The 27582-nt window shown below is 45.3% G+C and overlaps 1 protein-coding gene across 2 annotated transcripts in view; it reads left to right on the top strand.

Annotated features, from left to right (window-relative positions):
• The window catches only part of LOC147455163 (uncharacterized), a 111394-nt gene extending 84878 nt beyond the window's left edge, over positions 1–26516 (top strand). For both annotated transcript variants that reach the window (XM_086514002.1, XM_086514003.1), the window contains exons 4-11: positions 16363–16619; positions 16746–17100; positions 17246–17488; positions 18600–18829; positions 18915–19038; positions 21319–21425; positions 21538–21616; positions 26154–26516. In XM_086514002.1, coding sequence (XP_086370128.1) covers positions 16363–16619; positions 16746–17100; positions 17246–17488; positions 18600–18829; positions 18915–19038; positions 21319–21425; positions 21538–21616; positions 26154–26294 — 1536 coding nt within the window. In that variant the 3' untranslated portion in view covers positions 26295–26516. The remainder of the gene's footprint in view (positions 1–16362; positions 16620–16745; positions 17101–17245; positions 17489–18599; positions 18830–18914; positions 19039–21318; positions 21426–21537; positions 21617–26153) is intronic.
• The last annotated feature ends 1066 nt before the right edge of the window (positions 26517–27582 follow it).

Below are 27582 nucleotides of genomic sequence, written 5' to 3'. Positions count from 1 at the left end.
CTCCTCTCTGAAAAGAACTGCTACACCTCCTGATCCTCTAGTCCCATGCGCAGTTCTGGTGCATGTCCTACAAGCTGTCTCCCATCTGTATCCTGATATATGCGGCATCAACTGTCCTGGAGCCTGATGAGTCTCTGAGTAGAAAACAATGTCTCTGTCTCTGAAGCTATCCTCAAAGGCCCCCACATCAAGTCTATACGAACCATTACAGTTCCAAACTGCCATCCTGAGAGTGGTCCCATAGGTCTCGCACCGTCATGTAGAGCGGTGCTCTGTAATCACTACTCGTCCATTTCTGTAGAAAGCTAACTTCCCCTTCTCCCTTGCTGCTATAATCTCTGGCATGACCTCTCTCATATGTGCAAGCTGTGAGAGCGTAAGATCATCTCCTAAAAAGAGCGAGAGAGAGAGAGAGAGAGAGAGAGAGAGAGAGAGAGAGAGAGAGAGAGAGAGAGGAGAGAGAGAGAGAGAGAGAGAGAGAGAGAGGAGAGGGTTGAGGGGGGGGGGTGTTTTCTCGCGATAGACAGAGAGAGGTGGGGAGGGGGCGCGCGATAGATTGACGAGTGGGGGGGCGATAGACTGAGGAGAGGGTGCGATAGACAAGAGGGGGGAAGGGGGGGGGGGGGGGGGGGGGGGGGAGGGCTAGCTGAAAGAACTTTAAAAGTATAATAGTTTAAGTTAAAAGGGAGGGGGGGGCGCGTGTGATAGAAGCGGGGGGGGCTCAGCGCGATAGAGAGAGGGAGCGGGGCAGGCAGCGCGAGAGAGAGAGGGGGGGAGCAGCAACAGGGGGTGCGGGAGAGAGCGCGAGAGAGAGAGACTGCGGGAGCAGCAGGGGGAGAAGCGCGAGGGCGGGGCATTGGCGGGCAGCAACGCGAGAGGGGGCAGGGGCAGCAGCAGCGCAGAGGCAGCAGCGCGAGAGGGGGGGGGGGGGGCAGCAGCAGCGCAGGGAGAGCGCGATAGAGAGAGGGAGCGGGGCGGGCAGCGCGAGAGAGAGAGAGAGAGAGGAGAGAGAGAGAGAGAGAGAGGAGAGAGAGAGAGAGAGAGAGAGAGAGAGAGAAATGGAGAGATAGGGTTCCTCCCTTACATGGTACTGTCCGTGGACTTTCAGTATGAGAGAGAGAGAGAGAGAGAGAGAGAGAGAGAGAGAGAGAGAGAGGAGAGAGAGAGAGAGAGAGAGAGAGAGAGAGAGAGAGAGAAGCAAGGGGGGGGGGGGGGGGGGGGGGGGGGGGGGGGAGGGGGGGGCACGAACGGGAGAGAGAGAGAGAGAGAGAAGCAGGCCGGGGGGGGGGGGGCGGGCGGGAGGCAAGAGCGATAGGCGATAGAGTGAGGTGGGGGGACGAAAGTTTTGAAAAAATTTAAAAAAGGGGGGGGGGGGGGGGGAGGGGAAGATGGGGTGGGTGGGTGATAGCCTATAAACGATAAATAAAAAACTCAAGGGTTGAAAATCAACCCGCGATAGACAAAGGGGGGGGGGGGGGGGGGGGGGGCGGGGCGATGGAGAGATGGAGCGGGAGCGCAGGGCAGGGGCGTGGCGTACAGCGCGCGTGCGAGAGAGAGAGAGATTATGATGATGATGATATATTATTAACGTCTTCAAAAGGCCAAAATGACCTATGAGACCATCAGATACAAAGTGTTGAATCTAATACAATGTCTGAAGTACAAGTACAAAAAGTACTGAAAGTAAAAATAAAAATGAAAACTGAAATGAAGTGTGAAATGTGAAATGTGAAAATGTAGAATAGGCCCTCAATGACAATCTGGGTGTCGTGCTAGAATGCCTCTGATCCTCTGCTGGAGTCATCGTCGATGTAGTGTGCTCCTATGTCTCGATCGTGGTCGTTTCGATCTCGCGAGCTCAATCGCCCTGTCAATGAGGGTGCCTCTGGTATGAATGCGGGTACAACCCTGTGCTGGTGGTTGGTCTCTTGGCTCCCTCGATCCAAAGAAATCTGTGATCTGTCTCTTCGACTGTCGTACTCCATGTCTCCCCAACAGACTGTCTCTATGTCGGTGTAGCTCAAGTAGATATAAGCCAAGGCATCTCTGGTCCTGATATCTCATGACTCTATCTAGGGGTCCAAAATCCTCCCTGAATAAGCAATGGAAGTGCCCTCGTATCTCATAATACACAGTGCAGTGGCATATGTAGTGTAGCTCTGTCTCTGGCTCTCTACCGCATAGTTGACATATCCTAGACTCTGGTGGTATCCCTCTGAATCTACCCGTCTCAATCTCCAGCTGGTGTGAGGATGTGCGAATCTGACCAATAGCACATCGCAGACCATGAGATAAATGAGTGTCCATGTAGTTCGGACGACACAAACCCATCCCCTGAAAGTTGGAGAAGGTGCTCTTTATAGAAAGCCATCTTCGTGCCCAACTCCTGTATCGGCTCTACCCATGTCCTCCTGGTGTCCAACTGTATAAGATCCTGACGAATGAGTCTAGTGATCTCCGTCCGTGTGACTGGCAGGGAGGGTGCGTCCAGGGAATACTGAAAGAGAGGCAATCTATCCATGTCTCTGAAACCATGAGGTCATCTGTGCATACCAACATGATGCATCTCCCTGCATCGCTAACTGTCTAGAGGACTCAAGAGCCAGTCTAGTATATCTGCCTCTATGTGTATCCCATAGACTGTGCATAAAGGACACTGATCTAGTAAGAGCCTCAATCTCTATAGGAGGGGCGGCTACCTCTGCTCGAATAATTGCATGTGGTACAGAAGCCTTGGCTCTAATCATCCGGGATATCATAAATACCAAGGGTCTCTCCATGTTCCTCCAACTGTCATGATTTAGAGATGGTCCCCAAACTTGGACCCCATAAAGCATAGTTGAAGCAACCAAAGTATCAAAGAGCCATAGTTTTGTTCATGGTTCTTGAAATTGAACCTGCGAACACATCCTCTCTAGCCCTCCTAATGCCGCATAGGCTCTGGATAGTCTAGTCTCTGCTGCTCTCCTCAGGGTAAACCTCGGTCCCGTGAATACCACCCCCAGATATGTATATTCATCTGTGTACTCCAGAGTGTCCTGGCCATATACGAGTGTAGGTGCCGATCTCTTGACCCACTGTGGTGTGGTGTTAAACACCATAACCTTGGTTTTACCAAGGTTCACAGACAGTCCACTATCCTCTGCAAAGTTGTGCAATGCATCCAAATGTCTTTGCATGCCCTCTGGTGACTCTGACATTAACACAATATCATCAGCATATAATAATAAAGGGATCCATGTCCCTGCCAGCTGAGCGCCTCTGTCACCCTCTCTGTCAATGTAGTCAGAGACCTCATCTACATACATACCAAAAAGTGTAGGGGACAAAGGACACCCCTGTTTCACTCCAATAGTGGAATGAACAATGTCAGAAATCCCCTCAGGAGTGCGTACCTGGCCAGTCACACTGAGCCGTACAAAGCCATGATCCCCCATATGATCTCTGTGGATACTCCCAACTTCAGTAGCCTGTGCATCAATCTGGCCCTCGGCACTATGTCAAATGCCTTGCGGAAGTCCACAAAGCAACAATACATCCGTCTCCCATGTGCCCGACCCTCCTCAATAATGGCACATATATGTATATATATATATACATATATGTATACATATATATATATATACATATATGTATGTATATATATATATATATATATACATATATGTATATATATATATACATACATATATGTATATATATATATACATACATATATGTATATATATATATACATACATATATGTATATGTATATGTATATATATGTATATGTATATATATATATATCTATATATATATATATATATATATATACATATATATATACATATATATATATATATATATATATATATATATATATACATATATGTATATATACATACATATATATATATATATATATATATATATATATATATATACATATATATATATATATATATACATATATATATATATATGTATACATATATGTATATATATGTATACATATATGTATGTATATATATATATACATATATATATACATATATATATATATATATATATATATATATATATATATATATATATATATATACATATATGTATATATATATATACACATGAGTGTAAGAATATGGTCCAAAGTGGAGAAACCCCTCCTGAACCCAGCCTGCCCTGTTGCTCGTATGCCCTCATTTTCTGCCCATTTACTCAGTTGCTGTTCAAGAATGGATGCATACAGCCGTGCCAATGTGTGCCCTATCATAATAGTACGGTAGTTCCCTGGTACGGTGGGGTCCCCTGCCTTGAAAAGAGGTACAATAGTAGATAATCTCCAGGACTCGGGTAGTCCCTCACACATGACACGGTTAAACAACCACGCAAGAACCTCTGACAGTAAATCTCTAGCATGTATCAAGTGCTCTGCCACCAAACCATCATGATCATATGCTCTCCTAGTCCTCATCCTGTCAATGGCGTTCTTCACCATCTCAGTGGTAAAGAAGGTACTAGTGGCTGGACATGGCTCTAGAGGGTCTGGTAATGGTGGTTGCCCAGGTACTGTATATAATGATGCTGCATATTGACCCCAAATCTCGGGAGAGGTAATCATTGGAGGAGGTGAGTGCTCATGGAAGAGGCGCCAGGCCTCACCTGAATCTCGGCTCAAAAAGAGCTGATACAAATCACGTTCCATCTGGGCTAAAAAAGAGCTGATACAAATCACGTTCCATCTGGGCTAAAAAGGCCCGCTTCTTCCGTCGCACTAAACGCCAAAGGGCAATCCAAGACTGTCTATATGTAATGACTCCAAGTATAAGCTCGCTCCGAATCTGAACTCTCATCTCTCTGCACTCCTCATCATACCAACTATTCTGAGGCATGTTCCCAGAACGTCTTCTCTGATCTGGTTGAGTGTGTGGGTATGCCTCTGCTGCTGACCCATGCAAGATCTCCGTCAATAAAGTGGTGATCTCCTCCACTGTATATACAGGCTCGGCTGCCCCCATCCGTTTGTAAATCTCTTCCACATAAATTGAATCCGTCTCTGGTGTAAAAGTATACCGTGTGTGTGCAATCCTCTGTGGTGTCTGAGAGACACTATACTGGAAAGAGACTGAAAAAGTCAGGAGAGCATGGTCCACTGCTACTCCAACAGGCCTAGGGCCCACACTGAGATCTTGAATATGAGAGATGAAGCTCGGTGAAGTCATGACATAGTCCACTGTACTGGCCCCATGTCTGTGTGGAAATCATGTGAATCTTCCAGACGAAGGAAAAATCTCTAGACCATTAAGTATGGCTAGACCATGCGTAGTTGTCATCTCCATGAGATATCTCCCATACTCTGTGTGCTCTTTATCCTGTGAGTGTCTGTCAAGTCCCATCTCCGATATATCCATCTCTCTAAGCATCTCCTCCGAGGTATCATAAAATACCGTTTGGGAGTTGGCCGTCCTGGCATTAAAGTCTCCCAAGAGAATGATATCTCCATCTCTAGAGAACTCCCATATGTCATCATCAAGTATAGAGAAAGGGGATTGCCCTCTAGGTGAGGTATAGACTGATGTACTAGGGGGAAAGTAACATATAGCAATGTATAAGAATCTGCCTGTCTCAGCTCTCAGTCTCACCCACATGTATCTCGCCTGGTCATCTCTCCGGACAATCTGTAATAGCGGCTGCAACTCTTCCTTGAATAAGACTGCTACCCCTCCTGAACCTCGACTTCCATGCTGGGATCTAGCGTCTGGCCGACAAGCTGTCTCCCATAAATAGCCAGTCACACTTGGCATCAACTGTCCAGATTTTTGATGTGTCTCCGAGTAAAAGACAATGTCTCTATCTCTGAAGCTATCTTCAAAGGCACCCACATCCAGCCTATATGATCCATTACAATTCCATGCCGCCATCCGGAGTGTGGTCCCATATGTCTCGCACCGTCATGCTGTGCGTTTTTCCAAAACCACTACTTTCCCTCCTCTGTAAAAGGCAATTTTTCCCTTCTCCCTTGCTGCCTTGATCTCTGGCATCAACTCTTGCATATGTGCTATTTGTGCTAAGGTAAGGTCATCCCCCATAAATATTACAGTTTTCCTAAGTGCTGGTCTCTTCTTCAGGAATTCCTTCCTTGTTTCCAAAGTCGGGAAACGCAAAATAAGTGCTTTCTCTTTGACGTTTCCCTTCTCATCCACTCCCTTCTTTCCTACTCTCCAAGCACCTGTGTGCATAGGTTCCGGGATGCCCATGCGTTGCAAGAGTTCCTTCACCTCGTCTTCTACATTTTCGGTGTCTTTGATACCAGTAATACGCACATGGAGGGCTCTAGTCCTCCTCTTCTGTTCCTCCTCAATGGTCATATTGATGATGGTAGAAGTCTGTGCGGCTTCTGGCATCCGGGCCTTTCCTTTCTTTGCACCTTCGATCCATTTTTCTGCTTCGTCAACTTTATCCTGTGTTTTAGAAAGGCGCTCCGCCCATGAGGAAGCCTCTTTCGAGTTTAGTTCTTCCCCTTCGCGCAGAGTTTTCACTTGCTCCTTAATATCTTCGAGCGCCTTTAACATCGAGGGCTGATTTCTCCCTTCCGTTTTGGGCAATATTTTGCACGCTGCAAGTTCCCCTTTAAGTTCTTCAATCACTGCATCTTTTTCCTTCATGCACTTTTCCACATTGGTTTTCCAAGATTCAAAGCTTGCAATTGCCTCATCCAACTTTTTCTGCATAATACATTCCATTACATTCACTTTTGCCCGCATTAGAGCCTGCATCTCCCCTTTCACAGATAGATACATCTCATCATGCTTATCTAGCATCGCTTTATCGAATTCTTTCCTCATATCTGCATACATAGAATTCTTATAAGTCTCTGCGTTTGCGTACATCTCTTTCCTGATGTCATCTCTAATCATCACTTGAACCCTCTCCATCATTAAATCATCTTGGATTCTGACGGTTTTCCCTGGCCGCAATGAGCTTAGCGAGAGTATGCTATCTCTGTTCCTCCGCTTGAATGTCGCTTTCATTTTTTGTGGCGTGGTGAAGCCACTTGCTTCACCATCCTCGACTGGTTGGTCCATCCGAGAGAGAAGAACAAAGCGAGCACTGAGTCAAGGCCCTCACCCGCTGAGGTCTGGCCTGCGCCCTGGTTGGCCTTGCCCTCGTCACCAAGTCCTAGCCCTCGTCCTGGCTGACTTGACTGCTCTCGTCCTCGCCCTGGCACTGGTCTCGTCTGGTCGCCCTTGGCTCTTCTAGCCCTCTCCCTTGGTAGGCAGCTAGCTCTCGTCGCCCTTGGCACAGCTCGCCCTCGTCCTTCAGAGGTTAGGGCCCTCGTCCTCGCCCTTGGCAAGCTGCTCGCCCTCTTGACACAGGACCAGCAGCTCAACCAGGTCCACCTGTTCGCTCTCGACCAGGCCCTCTCCCTTGGTAGGCAGCTAGCTCTCGTCGCCCTTGGCACAGCTCGCCCTCGTCCTTCAGAGGTTAGGGCCCTCGTCCTCGCCCTTGGCAAGCTGCTCGCCCTCTTGACACAGGACCAGCAGCTCAACCAGGTCCACCTGTTCGCTCTCGACCAGGTCTAGCAGCTCGCCTCGCCTTCGACCAGCAGCTCGCCCTCGTCCCTCGTCCTCGTCCAGCAGAGAGAGAGCTCGTCCCTCGTCCTTCGACCAGCAAGTTGGCAGCGCGACGAGCTCGTCCTTCGTCCAGCAAGGCAGCGCGAGAGGGTTTGACTCAGCCTGCTCGCTTTCGCCTCAGTCTCCTCCCCTCAGACATCTCGTCCTCGTCAGCCTGCTCGCCACATAATGCTCGCCCTCGTCCAGCTGCTCGTCCTTAGGCTGCTCGCCCTCGTCCACGCCCTTGCCAATCTGTTATATTAACGTCTTCAAAAGGCCAAAATAACCTATGGGACCAGTCTGTTACAAAATGGTGAATTTAATGCCATGGCTGGGTACAAAAGAACTAGAACAAAGATACTACTATCAGAATCCATCCTCATTTGCACTCTGGAGAGAGAGAGAGAGATGAAATGAAATGTTAAATTAAACGTCTTCAAAAGGCCAAAATGACCTATGAGACCAAATTGATACAATCCTTGTGGATCTAATCCAATGTCTGGGTACAAAAATAAAATGAAGTGAACTAAAGTGAAAGACTAAACTAAAAGACTAAAATCGTTAGACTGAAATCATCATCATCATCCATGCCCAAGGATGCTCGCATCGGGCGTTGTCCGAGAAAGTATTGCATCCGTCGCTGAAGAGCTTCGTCAATGTCGGCCTTTGTAAATAGTTGTATTGGGTGTCTCCCATGTCGTGCTAGAATAGTCTCGATTCTTTGGTGGAACCTTCGTCGGTGTCGCGGCCCCCCCCGTAGACGTGGGTGTCCAACTCTCCGGAGCTCAATGGCTCTGTCCACTAATATACCTCTGGTAGAAATGGGCTCTGAAGTCTATTGTGAAGCATGCTCCTCTGGCTACGAGTCCTTGCTTTAAAGAAGTCGGTGATCTCCCTCTGTGAATGTCTCCCACTACGTGGTCTCCTTAAGGGACTCTCCCTGTGTCTGCGCAGCTCTAGCAAAAACAACCTGAGGCATTTTTTGATCCTGATATCTCATGACTCTAGCCAACTATCCAAAGCCCTCTCTGAATAGACAGTGAAAGCGATCTCGTATCTCATAGTATACCGGACAATGACAAATGTGATGCAACTCTGTCTCTACCTCTATATGACACACCTGGCATATCCTGGCTTTTGTTGGTACTCCTAAATCTGCCAATCTCAATCTCTAGCTGATGCGAATAGCACATCGTCTACAATAGGATAAATGAGTATCCATATAGGCCGGTCTGATCACATATCCATCTTCTATTAGTTGGAGGAGATTCTCTCTATAGAAAGCCATCTTCATGCCCAACTCTTGTACCGGCTGTATCCATGTGCTTCTGGTATCTAGTTGAATCAAAGCCTGTCGTATAAGTCTAGTGATCTCTGTCCGTGTGAGAGCAAGGGAGGGTGCATCCAAGGAGTATTGGAATGGAGGCATTCTATCCATGCTGAAGCCATGTGACTGAAACCATGATGTCACCTGCCCATACCAACATGCTGTGTCCCCTTGTAGCGCTAGCTCTCCGGATGACTTGAGCGCTAGCCGAGCATATCTGTCTCTGGGAATGTCCCATGAAAGAAACTGATCTCGTAAGGGCCTCAACTGCAAGAGGGGAGGCAGCTAGCTCTGCTCGAATAATCACATATCGCACTGAAGCCTTAGCCCGAATCTGTAAGGTGCAGCGGGATGAATGTTTGAACTTTGCTCAAGATGAGTGCTCTGAATTGTGCTCAAGGTTCCTTTTACTTACGGAAGGGAGAGCCTTCCGTTCCTTTAGTGAGAGAGTGCAATAAACACAAACAAAGTGAATGGACACTGTGAATGGAGTGCATGACACTGAGAGATAGAGAGAGAAGAGAATACGACACCAGAGACGTAAAACCCTCCTCGAAGGCCCCACTCTCTATGGCGAGAGCGGTCTACTTATGATTGCACAAATCTCTACAATGCTTGGACTTGCCGACGATGTCGACGACGATGAGGACGATGACGAGACAGGCTGAAATTTGAAAACTCTAAGGGCTGAAATCTGCAAATCTTTATTTGCTGAATTCTGACTCTATGTCGGGGACGACGACGACGACGACGATGCAACGACGACGCGCTGAAAATGCAGATGCTGAAATCTGCATTTTCCGGGCTGAAACTGTAAACCTTGCGGAAACTGACCGTGCGGTGAGGAACTGCTGCGGGAAGGTGAGATCTGCGAGGTTCAGGACTTGATCTGCGGTGTCTAAGGGCTGAAAACTGAAAACGCTGAGGTTTCTTGATGTTCCGTTGCTGTGAATCTGCAAAACGCTGGGTGATGATGCAGATGCAAAACGCTAGGCTTTTTGTTGAGTCTTCTGTCGCCAGGGATCTGCTAACCAAAAACGCTGGCTGATCTGGTCCAAAAACGCTAGGTGGTTGTTGTGGAGCAAAAACGCTAGGGCTTGGGGTTCTGTTGAGAAGTTGCCTGTTGAACGAGTGCTCCTGTTGCCTCTTCTCCCAATTAGTGCTAGCTTAGGTTTGCTTATATACAAACTTACTCAATTTGCCCTACCTACTTTCCAACAAAAGTCACTTAAATTAATAAGTGAAAAATGTCAAAAATAGGGAAAATAGGTTGAATGCACTGGAAAATTCCCCTGAAGGATTTTGATGGGAATGCTTATGATCATGCTGTGTGCAACCAGAGGATATGCATCTACACTAAGTGCCTGGGCATGCACGGTCTGCGAACAGACTCACAAAAGTGCCAAATCACTTCTAAATCTAGACTGACTGGACTGACTGAACCCTTGTCGTGTTGTAGCTTGTCCACGGACACATAGGGTTGGATGTGTCACATGACATCCCCTCCTTTTCAAAGTGAGGTTTTGGTAAAAATGGCGTCGAGGGAGATCGCCAATAACATCCGGAATCCTGGAAAGGACTCTTCGCCGGCCCACTCTGATGTGTGGGTCGTGCGATACTTGAACTTCATAAAGGTCTGCAACGCTTGCTTCTTTGGGCTGCGCCGAAAGCGACACAAAGTCTTCTATGGCTCCTTCGATGCTTCAACTTCTTCTAGAGTCATGCTTCTTTCTTCTTTAAGAATCTCCATGGCTGAAAATTCCTGAAACCAAGATTGGTTCTTTTTGAGGGGGTTCTTTGGACCTAGGCTCAAGAGCCAAGATCGATCCTTTGTGATTGATCGAATCTGCAACGAGGTTAGCTTTGCTAGAAAAAGCATCAACTAACACATCATCCTTGTGAACAATCACATCATCTTCATGCAACTCATCATGCTTGTGAGAAATTACATCTTCATCATGCAAATCATCATGATTATCATTGTCATTCAAATCATCATGCTCATCATTATCATTCAATTCATCATGCTTCTCATAATCATGCAAATCCTGTGTGTCATGCTTGGAAGAAGAAGAGACGGAGAGAGTCTCCTTTTCCCGAATCTCTTGTATCTGTGCTTGAACTTGAGAAAAGAGTCGCAAGAATTCTTTCATGTGTTGGTTGCTCTTTTCTTTGATAGCTTTGTTCTCGCGATCAAATTCTTCTTGTCTTGCTTTGTTCTCTGCTTGTCTTTCTGCGCGCTCACGATCCAATTTAGCTCGTCGTTCTTTGGCTTCCAAGCGTGCTTGCGCGTGCTCACGCGCTATGGCTGCCATTCTTTCTTGGTGTTTGCGCTTCAATTCTGCTTTTCTTTCTGCGTGTCTGCGATCCATTTCTGCATTTCTTGCTTCGCTTTCCAACTTCCTTTCCATAAACATCTGCTCCAACTGCTCCAACTCCTCCATAAGAGTTAGTGCAATCCTTGACGTAGATGGGGAAGGGGGAGGGTCGGAAACCTCCTAGTGGGAAAAATTCTTCTTCGCCTCTCTCATGCTTATCACCTCTAAGCGAAGTATCCATTCCGCTTTGAGTGTGACCATTCTGAAGTCTTGGGTTCTCCAGCAAAGCTCTCTCCTATTCTGCTACAGCAGGATTGAGCAACAGGCTCAACAAGGAGCCATGGAGGCGTTGGCTAGTGTGTTGGCCAAGGTAAACATCAAGTTCCCCACCTTCAAAGGACTCTCTTCGGAAGATGCTGACGACCATGCACGGAGGTTTGTATCTCTGTAGAGGACGTGGTCTTAACAGAGAAGATGCTTATCTGGTACTTTTTCCATCCACCTTGGACGGCTTAGCAGACAAATGGTACAGCCAGTTTGCAGAGAATCATTTTGCAACTTGGGCAGACTTAAGACAACAATTTCGTGTAGCTTTCAGGCCGGGTGACTACCAAGAGAAAGTGTTGGATGAGTTGGCCAACATGGTGCTCCAGCCAGAGGAGACTTTTGCAGAGCTTATGACTAAAACAAAGTCTCTGGTTGCCAAGCTTCCCCAGCAACCCGGTGAATTCATGGTTAAGAAGTGGGTGGAGAAGGCGCTCCCGAAAACCTCTCAGCAAAAACTCTGAGAGAGCCTCCGACCCGACGCCACTCTGGGGGAATTCGTCGCTGCTGCTACTAGGATAGAGGGGGCTAGGAAGCTGTTCAACAACTCTCCTCACGTAGATACTCCCTTTGTGTTCTCGGAAGGTAGTCCTGCTGATCCATTGACTTCCTTGCGCAGGGAACTTGAAGCCCTCAAACTACAACGCGCTCTCCAAGAAGAGAAATCAATCTCTCTGAGACAAGAGAAACCATCGCACCTTAAGGCTTTGGATCAAATCAAGAGAGAACTAGAAGAGCTTCGGTCTCAGCAGGAGACTAAAGCTATGGTATGGTGCAGCTCTTGTCGCTCTCCTGGACATCCTCCACAGGATTGTCCCCTTCGGGCTTATTGCCACTTCTGCGAAAAATCTGGGCACGAAGATAAGGATTGTTACTATATCAAAGGATTGCGGCAAATACAACAAAGTCTAGGTCCTTCTCTCCAACAAGGGCTAGCACCTGCATCCAACATGGTCTCACCCTATGGCCATCAAAACCCATTGCCCTCTCTGTTGACAACACCCCCTATGCAGCAAGGTATGCACAACAACTTTGCATCCCCCAGCTTTTATCATGCTACTACTCCCTCAGTTCCCCAAAGCTTCTACACCTCAGCCTCCAGCTCCATGCAGCAACAAGAGCAGCGACCACCTCGTCCCCTGCTTCGTCCGTCTAATCGGCCAATCTTACGCTACAGATGTGGTGAATATGGGCATTACCAAAGTAAGTGTCCTTTACCTGAAGGGTCTCCTCCTTGCAGACATTGTCCGGAGTGTAAGGACCACTACAGTAAAGATTGTCCCAAACAAAGGGCATCCTCATCTTCAGGCCCGAATCAAAACCAACAAGAGTTTACATTCCCGAAAATCAATCTAATCACAATGAACACCACCCCTCAGCCAGCACCTGCTACACACACAGTTCGGCCACAACAAGCAGCAGAGCTTGCTGGCATGCTCACTCGAGCACAAAGAGCAGCCCTGGGTTTAAGTTTGCCAACGGGACCATCTTGTCCAACCCTTCCGCAACCTGTTCAAAATGTCAAACCCGTAAGTGGTGAAAAGAATAGGCCAATCTCTATGCTTTCGGACATTGATGGAGCCTTCCTGGTAGCAGTGGCTGACTTGCAACAGGTCAAAGTTTCCGAGGAGGCCCAGATTGTAGGAGCTACGCCCACAGCGGAAGCAATCTTGAAGAACACCTTTCAGCAAGTGTCTCTTTATGAGATACTCCAGCTAGATGCAACCCTTAGAAGTGACACCCTCGCAATAATTCAGTCTTTGTACCCTGGTACAGGGCCTAGTGGCGGGCACCTACCTACCTGCGCAGCCCTTGGAGTCCTACATGATTTCATATCCAGTTGCTCCCCTCACCGACTATAAAAGTCCACGTCTTACTGTATCTATTCTTGGGCATCAATTCTCAGGCCTTATAGTGGATGGTGGGTCTGGAATCAATCTAATGCCCGAATTTACCATGTCAACCTTAGGTCTGCAGCCTACCCGCCCTGCTCCATTCACTGTTACATTGGCAGACCAGAGGACAGTCTACCCTGTGGGCATAGTAGAGAAGGTGTCTTTGAAGGTACAAGACTTCACATTTAGCTTGGATTTTGTGGTGGTCAGTCTTCCTCAGGTGGAGGGAGGATTCCCTTTACTGATTGGTAGACCATGGTTGCGGCATACTAAGGCACTTCATGATTGGGGAAACGACGCCATGTGGATACATACTCCTGGCTCCCAAATGCAACCAATTCGGCTTGAAGGAGGGATGGATCCAGTGACTCATCACAGCTCATTGTCAGTACAGTCCAACCCCGACCCTGAGAAGCCCATTCCACCTGACGGGTCTGACGAGGACCTGCTACAGTGGTTGGAAGCTACCACATCGATGCCATGCTACATGGCCTCTATTCAAAACTCACTTGTGCCGCCGGTAACACTCTCTCTTCCAACTCCTCAGGAGGACACAAATGTCCAAAGTCCTACAGCGGACAGTACAACAGTCGAAGAAGTAAGTGTGTCAGCCCCAAATTCTCATGCTTCGAATGACCCGCCGATGGAAGCCCTCGGTCTCAGGGAACCTATAACACATCACCGAAGGGGGAAGAAATCTCCTCTGCATGGACTCGCCAAAGATTCCCCCCTTCCTGTAGCATCTCCCAAGTCGGACCCCCTTCAAAAGCACTCTGTTATGTCTGGGTCTGAAGATTTACCCTTCGAGGAGCTTCCACCAGGATGGTTACAAGAAGAGTATGCGGAGTTTCCAATCGATCAAACACCTGCACATGATGTCTCGAAGTTCCAGGAGGCAGCTTACCTCTCATCTTCAGAAGCACCCTCTCCAGCTACACCCCCTGACCCGGTCAGAGAAGTCAACCTGGGAGATCGTGACAACCCTCAGTATGTACTCTTAGCAGCTTGGTTATGGGAGCATCCCGCATTACTCAATCAGGTAGTCTCTTTCATACACTCTTTTAAAGATGTTTTTGCTTGGTCCTACAAGGATTTGGAGGGGATCCCACCAGAATTGGGTGTCCACACTATACCTCTGGTTGAAGGGGCTAAGCCTGTAAGAGGCCGAGCTTACAAGCTCAACCCGAAGTTTGCTAAGGCGGTCATGTCAGAGTTAGAAAAAATGCAAGAGGCAAGGATCATTGTACCTATGGAGCACTCTGAGTGGTTATCACCCATGGTGATAGCGCCTAAGAAGCAGTTCAACAAAATTCGTGTGTGCGTAGATTACCGTGCTCTGAATAAGGTAACTATCCCAGATGGTTTCCCAACACCTTTCACTGAGTGTGTGCTCGAAGATGTAGTAGGGCATGTATTGTACAGTTTCATGGAGGGGTTTAGTGGATACAATCAGTTGGGCATCCATCCAGGTGATCAGCTGAAAACGGCCTTTGTGACTCCCTGGGGTATTTTTATCTACACTAGAATGTCTTTTGGGTTGAAAAATGCTCCACCTTCTTCCAATAGGGCAGTATATCTCATCTTTTGTTCTCTGCTTACGGATCATCTTCGCATCTTCATGGACGATTTTTCGACCTTCTCAGGTGCTCAATGTTCAGCCCCAGTGGAAATTCTAGAGGAACACCTCGCTCAACTCTCTGCTGTCTTCCTCAGGTGCAGAGAGGCTCCCCAGACATCCCATCTGCGTCATTCCGAGGTTCAGACAATACCAAAACAATATTTCTCACTTCTCCACCCGGGAGTAAAATCACCAATCATTGAAACCGGTATTAGAACCACAGTCAAACAAGTCAAATCGGCACCAAGACAGGTTCAAAACAAATACCATCCATTTCAAACAATTTCCAAACAGGATCACCAAACAAGTTGTCAAACATAACTCAGACTTAAAAAGCAATCTCGACATCAGTCGAGCTTAAAAACTGAGAAATGTGCCCACTGGGAGAACTCCAAGCAAACATTGCCAGAGAAACAATCGCTCCTTCGAAGGCAAATGGCTCCTCCAAATGGCAGAGAGAGGCTTCCTCCACTAGGTATCAGACTTGTGCATGGACCATAGGGCATTACAATGGTCAACAAGCCAAGGCCGCAGTAGAAGAAGAGCTTAAACCTGACAGGCAGAAATGGCCTCAAAAGGAGTGTCCCGGAAATTCCAATCAGACATACGGCTACCATTAGCCAAAGGCGGAATGGGTAAGAAGTCAGCTAGCATGCGCTGAAGCTCTCTTCAGAGCTGACGGTAATGCATGCCTAATCCAAAACGGCGAGTGGAAAAGGGAAACTGAAAAGTGTAGCCCGCCTCATCAACCACATCACCAACCACGCAAAGGCCACGACAAGAGAGGAAGTATGCCTGCCGAGGCGAATGGTCAACCAAAGCAAGGGTAGAATGCCCGACTCCGATGAAGACTCTCCAAACGAATTGAATTCCCTTCCCGCTGCTGTCGACCAGGCCATGATTAATCCATTGTGACATCTTGCCAAGCAGAGATGAAATGGTAAGTAAACTCACACACACCCACACACATACACACACACACACACACACACACAATGATGCACTAATCAAGTGCTGATAACTCAGTTTCAAGCCCTCAAATCCCTACACTTCGCATTCTAGGTGGGTGCCATGAACTCTGTTTTGTTATCAAGGATAACGCAATTGGTGCATTTAAGTAGTCAATTCTGTTTTATTTACAAAGTAGAGCTGAAAAGCTAACGCTGTTTTTCCCAGCTAAGTGTATATTATGTTCGCTGCATCAAGTTTACATCCACTAATTGTTTTAATCCTAGCCCTAAATTTTCCTTGAATCAAAGAACATGCTCATGTAGAAATTGTTACAGGTGCTGGACAGGAGAGAAGCCAATTTGGCAGCTGATAAGCTGCACGATCTTGTGGTGGACTTTATTATGGAGACGATTAACAGAACTGATGATGAGTTCAAAATTGACGTGCTGCATAAAGATGAAATAAACTCCTCCCTTGACAGTTTTTTTCCTAGAGCAGGTTTTCTTTACTGGATAAACCAGTCAGATGTTGAGAAGGCCTCACAGCTGCAGGAGCTATCGAATATCATACTTGGAATTGGTGTTTACAATAGGTGATAGTCAGTACCATCTCATTTACACTCCATTTAGCATCACAGAGTAGTATACAAAAGCAAATCAACTTTCTTTACATGTAGCTGTGCTTCGTACTCTGATAGAATTTCCTCACATGTCATTAGAGCGAGAGACAACATCGGCAATGCCAATGATCCAATCTACTCTAGTTTTGAAAATGGAGCAAAAGCAATGGAGAAGAATGTTAAAAATGAGGTTAACACTGTGCTAGAAAGGGGTGCTGCTTACAGAAAAGTCATTGACATGCATATCCATAGTTTGGGTATTCATCATGTCCTGGTGCAGCGTTTAAGGGACGAGCTTCATTATGATCTCCAGCTTTTCTCACTTCTGCAAGACCTTCAATGTGTTCTTACGGAGATGCATTCAACAATGAGCAAGTTATTGAAGCGCTTGCAAGAACTACTGCAGATTCTTTTTGCCACCATTGGTTCAGAGACTTGCGTTCCAAATGAGCTGGTATGCTTAATGATTGAAGGCTGAAAACAGATACATTGCCACACATGTGAGGGAGTATGTGCTTGAGTTTTTTCTTTCGAATCTGTGGAGCTTGCTATAGGTATAGATGTTCCCCTCATCAAGATTTAATGATGTGTTCAAGCAGGTTTTCCCAGACTTTCGAAACATTGGATTACTTCAGAAAAGGGCCTTAACAGAACTCAGGAAGTTCATGGCTCAAAGTAGAGTAGCAGAGGAGCTACTCGCCCTTTCCACTAAACCTGGGTACAAGCGAACACCTCTTGGTTTAGCTGCTCTAAAGACTGATCGTGGTGTCTCAAAGATACAAATTATGGCAGACAATTGTAATTTTCTACCACCAGATATATTCACGACTACTAGTTGTGAGGTTAGCATGAGTCCCAGTGTGTTATTTCTTGAAAGCATCAGTGACTTATCATGCTCAATGTCCTCAAGTCTTACTTGTTTTTCCTTTCGCAAAAAGCTCAAGGCTGTTTGCTATAGGTTGTCCTAGCTTTTGTAGTTCCGTCACTTCCACATGAATCAATATCTGTTTATCAAACCTTCCTTTCTTTGTCTCATGTTTACGATGAACCTTGGATATGTTTCTTGTGTGTAAATATTGTGAGGATTATGGGATGACATTATTTAGTTCTCTGGGTCACCAAAACAGGGAGGACATCTGTTTTTTCAAAGCTTGGAGAATGAGCAGAGATCACTCAGGATAACACGCTTTCATTGTGTAGCTTAAAGATGAGGCAAAGGAGGTGATCTTAGGCAACTTGGAAAATGAAAATCTACCTAGATGATTAACTCACTCCAATGCAGGTTGCAAACTCAAAAATTAATGCCCATAGTCCAAATGACTCTAGAAGCACTACAAAAAGCTACTATAGAGATGCTTGGGAATTCACTTTAGGCCAAAATTGGAGGTGTTTGGATGAGAGAAATTGTATTTGTTTTGAGATGATCTGGAGTCAAGAGAAGTGTTGATGTGTTATGCATGGGAGTCTACTGTTAAGATACATGAGATGTGCAGAAGGTGCTCAAGGATCAACATAGATATGTTGATCCTTGATAGGATCTTCAACTACCTATAGAGTGCATTAGCCAAGATGAAGAGAGGAGCTTAGAGACTCGAGTGGAGCTTTTGGATGGAAGGACTGTTACATTATAGTGTGTCACTTCTCAGCTACTTAGCTTATTGCCTGGTGGTGCATTTGATTGCACTTGCTACAATCTTGCCTTTTCGACAGCTGGATCTGTTCTTTGGAATTTACCTTGAATCAGGGCTAAATTTTATGCATACATACAACAAAATCTTGTAAACTGCATGTCATTTTCTTGCTCAGCCTTCTGTTATGCAACATCAATTTTTCTTCAAGTAGACAGATGAAATTAACAGTTAGACCTTATCTGTTACAAGAATTCTGTGTCATGAAAACTTGTGTTACAAAAGTTATCTTTTGAAAAAATTGCCTCTTCTTTGCTTACTGTAGGTGGAAAGGCTTGACACTTCTAATGTGAGCTATGGGAATCCTGAAAACATTGTCATAATTGATGGGAAAGAAGTTTCATCCACAAAGAATACCAAGCTTCACCTGAATGGCTTCTGCCCGATGACAATTGTTTGTCATGGGGGCCTTCTCTTACTGGGAGATCTGAAGGCAGGACTTGTTCAAATTGGTGATAAGGCCTACTCGTTTGCAACAACTTGCCACTTCAAAGAGTACGTTAGCAGCTTCTGGTGGTTTTCCTTTCATCTGAGAAAATGAAATCTAGCAACCTTTTTGCTTAAATTTAAACGCGTGCAGGTTTGCCAAATCGCCAATCCACTACTTACGTGCACTAGAGAAGATGGTTATTGCCATGCCGCAGCTAATCAATATGTTGGGACTTCAAACAGAACCAAAGTTTGCACAACTAGCAATACCGAATGTAATGGAGTACTCTTTTATTGATTGTGTTCCTTGTCGAATTATTAACATTTTGACCTGGAGATGCACAAAAATGGGACAACTGTACCAAATATTAAAATCCAGGACAAAAAAAATGGGCTAAAATGCATATGCAGGGCCGATCTGGCCATACAATCATGACATGCACGCGAAGATGTCACCATCTTGATGACAATCTCCATCAGGCATCACCCCACTGGATGTTTTTTTCTTATGCGAAGAAAGGTAAAAAGAGGATATATCATTGTCTCTTGAAGGCTAAAATGGCCCTTGAGATCACAACAAGGTACAACCAATGATAATAAGCCTCATCGTAGAGTGTTACATAAATTTTAAGAAGTCTAAACTCCTGCCACTCAATGCAAAGGCCTCACATGCATCTTTGTGGAAGGGCGAGATTTTGGCCAATGGACATAGTACGTCACTTGGGTGGAATATCGCTCTCAAGCAGCAAATGGTTTGGGTGTCTCAAAAGGCATAAATTACAGTATTTGGAAGCTCTCTACCTGGTTGTGACGTGTCCGTCTACATGTAGTTCAATCTATACTGATGGCTTACATTCAGTTTTATTTGCCACTCATAATATGGTCTAAACATGATACTGATGCTTAGAAAAGAACAAAAGAAACTATGAACCATGCAAAAGCTATGTATTAACACTTTAACTTGCCTGCTCTTTGAGCTTTGCTCCTTTCCTTTCCCTTGGCTACCACTGTATGGAGTATAGCACAGCGGTAAGGCATTGGTTTTTGGTACCGACACGCAAAGGTTTGAATCCTTTTACTCACCATGGAGTTATTGTGCAGAACTCGACCCCAAAAGAAAGATCTCTGATAATTGAAGGTTGACCTAGTTTGCTCTCCCAAAATGCATCGTGGATTGAACATTTTGATTATTCACTATCATGTGCTGGCTAGAAAAGCCACATTGTCGACATCTTCTTTTCCATGCATTCTAAAGTGTATGGGCGTTGGATTACAAATCGTTGGGCAGTGGTTTTCGGAGCCTTCCAAGGCAAGATCCCAGGCTGTCCTTATTTGACAAGGTTAAAAAGAGCCCTTGCTAATTTACAATGGTCAGGACAGCCTCCTCCACAGGGAAGAAAGCTCATTGGACTGCAGCAGTTCATGAACCTCTGGCACTTATGAAGCCTATCAAAGCCTGTAATCTGATGAAACTTTGCATCTGTTATGTTGGGGATGTGGTGGATGATGCTTGTTATGTCCTCTCTCTTCTTGCAGCTTGTCAAAATTTTAGTTTGGGCATGCATCATAGAACAGTTTGAAGGCAGATTAAGAATTTGCTCCATCCCTTTGAACTAGTCCCTTCATTCATTGATTCAGATAGACTTATGGATGTGCAGATTATCAGTAATAATCCAGGTTCTTGTCCTCTTTCCTACTTCTCTATTTTGGCAAGGCAAATTTATCGTCATATAATTCCAGCCCCTTGGATAGACAAACATGGAATCAACTTTGGCGACTACGTAAATCTTTGACTCCGTGGAAATCGAATCTCTTCAGAATATGGAACAGTAAGCTTCACCTAAAGCAAAGGTTATTTTTTGGGAGGTGCTTGGCTGGTGTGTTGCCTGTTGGACAGAAATTGGCCAAAAGAGGGACGATCTCTTCACAATGCAAGAGATGTGGATACTCTAATGAGACAGTTCCTCATCTTCTCTGGTTGACCCTAAGTCAGTACTAGATCGCTTGGCACAACAGCTGCGAGCTCGTTTCCCAAGTCAAAGGTTTGGCAAACTCCTCTGGATTTTTGGCAGAGTCAAATCTGCCCTAAAGCCTTTTTTTCTCTTTCTCCACTGGGCTAGATTTTGGGTGTTGTAGACAATTTGTGTTCAAAGAAATGATGCATATACAGGCACCGTTCTTCCTTTGAGATATACATATTTCAGATGTAGCCTGCTTCAATCCTTGACTTACAGCAATCATCATTGTTTCTGATCCTTTGAATGGTTCTTGTTATAAGAACTTCTCATTTGTAATTTATATAATCTAATCTAATGAACAGCAACTTAACCAGAAAAAGGTTGTGTGTGTGTTGTCCATGAAGCACTTGATAGTTCTCGTCATGAGAACTTCTCATTTGTAATTTATATGACCTAATGAACAGCAACTCATGGTGCAAGGTCTTCCTGTGGAAATGCTCAAAGTTTCAATGAGTTATTGTCAAAAGACTACACCAGGCAGTTATTCACTATAAAATCTTCTCTTCTTTCATCTGATGGTCCTTATTATGATTGCAGATCTTGGATGTTGTAAACAAGAAACCACTACAGCATGACTTCGCGACCCAAACTTCAACACACATACAAACAGAACATGAATTTGACAGAGATACATTGTTCTTAAGGTCTTTAAGAATGCAGCACTTGTGCATTGCTCTTTGTTACTCATATATATTGCATTTTTTCAAAGAGCATGTCCCTGCCTGTTTATGCTGCTTACTTCATTTTGTCTACCAGAATGAAGGAGCTTGAAAATAAGCAGACTCACAGTACTCAAACATGCAACAGTCATTTCTACAGAGATTCTTGTTCACAGGTAACCATTGCCACCTCTCTCAATGAATAATTTTGATGTGTCACAAATGGGTTGCTGCCCTCCCACTCGCTGACAAAATATTCAATACCAATAGGTGAATACTAGAACTTTCTGATGGAGGATGGACAAGGTTCATGAAAGCTTTGTTTTGGGAGTACCTGGACATAGAGAAGAACAGGACCTTCTTATCGAAGAGGAGTGCTCTCAAGTGGGATTGTAGCTGGGCTATAATGCTACATGTGCCTGACAGGCAGTTAGTAGCTACAGTTGGTCGTGGTTCACACTTGGGCGGTGACTTCACTGGTAAACCAGGTTGTCGGCAGTCTAGTGGACTAGAGGCGCTTGGCGGGACATGGAGGTGTGGTAGCTGAGTGGACACCTTGACCAGCCTACAACTTCTACCATAGTCCAGATAGTGTAGTTGTCTCTCAGAGATATTTTTTAGTACTATGGATGGGATGTATCCATTGTATATATAGTCTGTCTTGTGTGGTCTAGAGCATGAGCCGTCAGTATGACTTTGGTCTAGAGTCGAGTCATTGTCACAACACTCTTCCTGCACTGTTTGTGCCTCGACAACCTCACTGTACCTTGTGAGCACTTGGTTTGGAGTTGTGCATTGCCAACGAGTCTGTAGTTCATATATGGGTTCATATCGAGTTTGGAGTCTATCTTGATGTGTCTACTTCCAGTCCATTTCCTTGTTATATATCATGTCAGTCATGCCAAAGTACATTGCTCACTCAAGCTAGTGGAATAGCTAGCCAAGCTGGAAGAGTTTATCTGATAGACTAGCTCGCTAGTTCTAAGTCGACTAGTCCAGTAGGCAACTTGTCCAGTAGCTCTATTGGTTTAGCAGCTCATGTGGTCGATTGGTCTAATGGTCGAGCAGTCCAGTAAGTCAACTGGTCTAGCAGGTCCAGAGGTTGCCTAGTACAAGAAAACCACTATCTGGTTCATAGGCTGCTCATGTATGACACGTACAAGGCAGTCTAAAGACCGCTCCAGTCCTCAAGAGACCTCTGTGATACTACCATCAGAAGTGACAACCCTTCTTACCCTGTAGAGGCCCTCCACCCATGCTTCCACTACCTCCCAAGGGATCCACCTCAGCTCCACCTCTTTGCCTCTTGTATTCTCTTCAGAGCAAGCTCAAGAGCACATAAAGCAGGCAACAATGGTTGAAGACTTAACCGGTGTTCTGGCTAAAGTCAATAATAAGTTTTCTACCTTTAGAGGTTTCTGTACAGAGGATGCAGATGACCATGTTCACAGATTTGTTTCTCTGTGTTGGGGTGTCGTGGCCTCAACGAAGATGCTTATCTGGTTCTATTCCCTTCAACCTTGGACAGCTTAGGAGACAAGTGGTATAGTCAATTCGCAAACAACCACTTCATAGATGGGGTTGTGCTAAGACAGTTTCTATGAGGCTTCTCGACCAGGTGACTTCTCTCGAGGTTACTTTCAACTTCCAAGAGAAGGTCCTAGATGAGCTAGGGAACCTTGTGTTCCAATCAGATGAAACATTTGCAGAGCTCATGACGAGAACAAAGGCACTCGTCGCTAAACTCCTTCAACAGCCAGGAGACGTCATGGTAAAGAAAAGGCAGAGAAGGTTCTTCCCAAGGCTTCCCAATAGAGGCTAAGAGAGTCTCTCAAACCTGATGCTACACTAGATGAGTTTATTGCTGCAAACGCTAAAATCGGAGGAGCAACGAGGCTGTTCAGAGACCCTCCTGGAGTTGGGTCGACGTCAGTTCTTTCAGAGAGTGTATCTAACCCTTTGGTTTCTTTACAGAGGGAGCTGGAGGCACTCAAGGGGCTGCGAGCTCTTTGAGAGGAAAGGTCTTTTTCTGTTCACAATAGGAAGCATTGGAGCAACTACAAAAGGAGCTCAAAGCACAACGAGAGCTGCTCACATCGTCCCCTAGGGCATCCTTCCCAAGAATGCCCCCTTAGAGCTTATTGCCACTTTGTGAGAAAGGTGGACATGAGGATAAGGACTACCACTACCTCAAGTGGCTCCGACATCTTCAACAGAGCCTAGCTCCTACTCTTCAACATGGGTTGGCTCCTGCATCGAATATGGTCTCTCCCTACGGTCACCCAAGTCACATGCGGCCCTTGCTTTCAACCCCTCCCTTGCAAGGTAATTTAATACCCTCAAGATTTTACAATGCTAACACCCCTCTGGCACCTTAGGGCTTCTACAGAGCTACTGCTTCCTTCCCAGCCATCCTTGAGCAAACACAATGACTACCCCGTCCCCCTTCTCGACCGCTCAACCGCTCTATCTTATGATTCAGGTTTGGTGAGTATGGACACTATCAAAGCAAGTGTCCTTTTCTTGAAGGATCTCCACCATGCTAACATTGCCCTGATGCAAAGGACCATTACAGCAAGGATTGCCCAAAGCAACATGCTTCTACATCCAGTCAAGACCAGACTCAATCTCACTTTACCTTTTCAAAAATCAATATGATAGCTGTTAGCTCCAACCCTCAGCCGCCCCAGTCCACCCTTGTGGTCTCAAGACAGGCTCCAACAGACAAAGAAGACTATTGATTGTCCTCACACAGGCAACATTAGGCAAGCCTCTTGAGCAGAATATTCCTAGGAACACATTTAAGCAAGTTTCCCTCTATGACTGCTTCACCTCAATTGTGCATTCAGGACAGTATCACATTCAGTCTCTGTATCCAGGAGCAGGCCCTAGTGGCAGGAATCTCCCCGTGTAATCATCTGAGTCCTATATGATCTTTTACTGAGCTACTCCCCTCACGGATTGTAGGAGCCCCTTACAATATCTATCTATGAAAGGCGATTCTTTGGTGTGAGTGTGGAAACACAGAGCTCTCCATTATTGCTGTGTCAAATCGTTCGTATGCTATTTATGCTTCTTATGGGTGACAAAACACACAGCATTTGATTTGCATTGGCCTAACTCTGCTTTGGCACAATGGTGAGGAGCCAGGACAGGCAATCCTAAGCAAGTAGCGATTGCAGAGCACCCGGAGGAGATTGAGGAATCATCTCAGCCCCAATCCCATGACACTCATCCCTCTGAGGACAATTCTAACCCACCCACCGCTCTTCGTAGGGAGAAGGACCACCTTCGGGAGATTGTGGGGTGGCATACAAGAACTCAGACAGTGTGGATTCCTGCTCACTTACAGCCCCTAAAGAAATTGTCCAGGGGGACCCAACATAGGTACCAATAAGATTTCCCAAAGGAGGTTGGCATAGGCCAGGAAAGAAGATGAAAATTGAATAGTCTGCCTCCTCGGCCGGCACATCAATAGCAGAATCAAAACCAGACACCATCGTAAAACGTGTGCCCATGCGGCACCCAGAGCGAGAGGGTTCCATAGTAGCCATGAAGATACGAAATGTTCATTACAAAATGAGTTTCAAAAATTTCTGAAACCATTTCACTAGTATATGAAATGCCACAATAGAAGTTTCGTCAATATGTTGAGTGTCAAGCCATAAATATGTATGCTTAGAGCTTACAACCATAACACATGTACACACAAATGAACACAACAAGACCAGGAAAATGAGTGAAATAGGGACAAGACTGACTTAAGACACCAATAGAATGCTTTTGCCTTTGAAACGTTCAAGTGAAGTTTGAAAATGTTTTAAATGCTTTGTAAATTTCTTGATTGGAAGAAACGGTTTTTTGGCAACTATGGAGGGCTCATCGGTAGCACCTTGGCCACCAAACTCGCTTTCTCCTCTTTTGAGTCCCTTTGAGGTGGGGAGGCTGAGCCCTGCATCTGTGTCTACCAATTCTACAATGGGGAAAGAGTATTTTGATGTTGTTTTGCGGACATGTGGTAGTTTCTCAATGCTGAACTATTCTTTATTCCAAAAGATTGCTGAGCACTCTTCAACAACTTGGGAAGAATTACCATTTGGATGTGGACTATGTATGAACTGAATTTCTGGATAAATTTTTATGTGACGGTTGGATGCATCCTCAAGTCTTTGTGTTGTGAATCTTTGAGGTGAAAGCTGAATGCACCCTTCGACTGTCACAAGCCAGCATAAACCAACACTAGATTAATGTGTGATAAGCAGCGTAAAGACATGGCTTGGTGGGGTATATGTGGTGGATACACTATGAAACCATGTGGACCTCTATTTGGCCAAATCTACACTGGATTGAATGTCGAATGCGGTGGGCACTGACTAGCACAAACCAACATTGGATTGAAATGTTAAATGCATTGGGCACTTAATGGCACAAACCAATGAGAACACGGATGGCCATTTCATTTGTTTCCCATTCTGTTCTATAATTCTCTTCTATGGACAACTTCATTTTGCAGTCTATCAATCTCCTCCATGTTTTGTTTTTGCTTGTAGTTGTTAAGGTATCATCATAGTTGTAAATGTGAGCCTCAGTTATAGAAACGAAAATGAATAAATAATTGTGATTCATGGGGAGAGCGAGGGATTTTTTGCCCCTTTCCTTTGGCTTGCGTATTTTCTGGTGATTTTTTGTTGCTGCTTGTATCTTTTTCTGCAGGTGTGGTTACCTCGTGATAAATCCACCCAAAGTCTATTTGGAAAAGGGACAACCATGCCAATCAAGTTGAAGTTCTTTGAAAATCTTCGAGGACCGCCCCATTTTAAGTTCAATCCAGTGGACATTTTACTGGATGTTTAGATCCTATATTGTTCCATTTTGTACTTAATGCATTGGGTTGTGGCACTAGTTTTTTGGTTTCCTTGCATGTATGCAGGTTGGAAGACTCATGAAATGTATGCAATCCTCTCATCCCAATAAAATAAAAATGGAATCGTATGAAAACAGCTATCAGTGAATGACCTGCATGCAAAAGAGCAGAAGCAATAGTATGCATAACTGAGGCAATGATCCTTTTCTCAACATATTTTCTCTTCCAATGTTCAAGTTAAGCAAATAGGTGACTTAGAACAATTGGCTCTTGTGCATTCCTCAGCTCTTGTGTACTCCTCCAAAAAGAATACAACTCTTTTATCATGCATGCATCATACAATACTTATGCATAAAATGTAATTGGAGCTTGGCAAAAAAAAAAAAGGAGGAGACAGAAGGTGCATACATGAGTTTTGGCCATTAACAGCTAATGTTCCTCACATTGTGCTATTCAGAGTGCGTTTATATGAGATGATATGCTTGGAAGTAGCCTGTCAATTACAACTTACATGTCCTTCATTAGAAACGTTTTGGCATCGACAGTGCATTTTGGCATTTTGGTGGACGTTCTGGAATAATATGTAGCTTGTCATGTTAAAACATGTTGGATTGTTGCTTGTCATGTTTTTCTAGTTCTTCATATCTCTCAATGGCTTGACTTGGTTTTGGGAAGTAGTTACTTGTTTTCCTGACACAACAATTTGTTGAGGTAGTTGAACTGGTATGTCTTTCTCTTACATTATTTCAAATGCATTGTTGGAAGGCCATGCAGGTCGAGCAGGAAAAAACTCCAAATCAAACCTGCCATTCTTGGAAGCAAATGACTCTTCTTTGTGCCGTTTCTAGCCGAGGAGGGACATAAGCCTGTGTACAGTAGATTTCTCTCTCTCTAATTGCTTGCTCGGGCAGTTGCCATGTCCATCTCCTCCTCTCTCATCCGCGGGGATCACGGTAGTGCTTCCATCCACCATGTTAGTTCCAATGACACTTCATTTTCGAATGCTGCTCGCTACTCTAGTGCTCCAAGGGTTTAAGGTCAGGCAACTTGGGAAAGTGAAGGGAGGTAGGAAAATCGGAAGCGCTTCCCGAATCGGTGGTTTCTCAATGCAGGATTATTGCTTATTCCAGAAATTCTTGAGCAGCCTTCGACAACGTGGGAAGAATCTCCAATGTGGACTATGTATGAACTGAATTTTTGGATAGATGTTTGCGTGACTGTTGGATGCACGCACAAGTCCTTGTGTTGTGAACCTTTGAGGCAAAAGCTGAATGCACC

Source organism: Adiantum capillus-veneris, chromosome 6 (genome assembly GCF_014529385.1).
Source record: "Adiantum capillus-veneris isolate H3 chromosome 6, ASM1452938v2, whole genome shotgun sequence".
Lineage (NCBI taxonomy): Eukaryota > Viridiplantae > Streptophyta > Polypodiopsida > Polypodiales > Pteridaceae > Adiantum > Adiantum capillus-veneris.
This window is presented reverse-complemented; position numbering and strand designations above follow the sequence as displayed.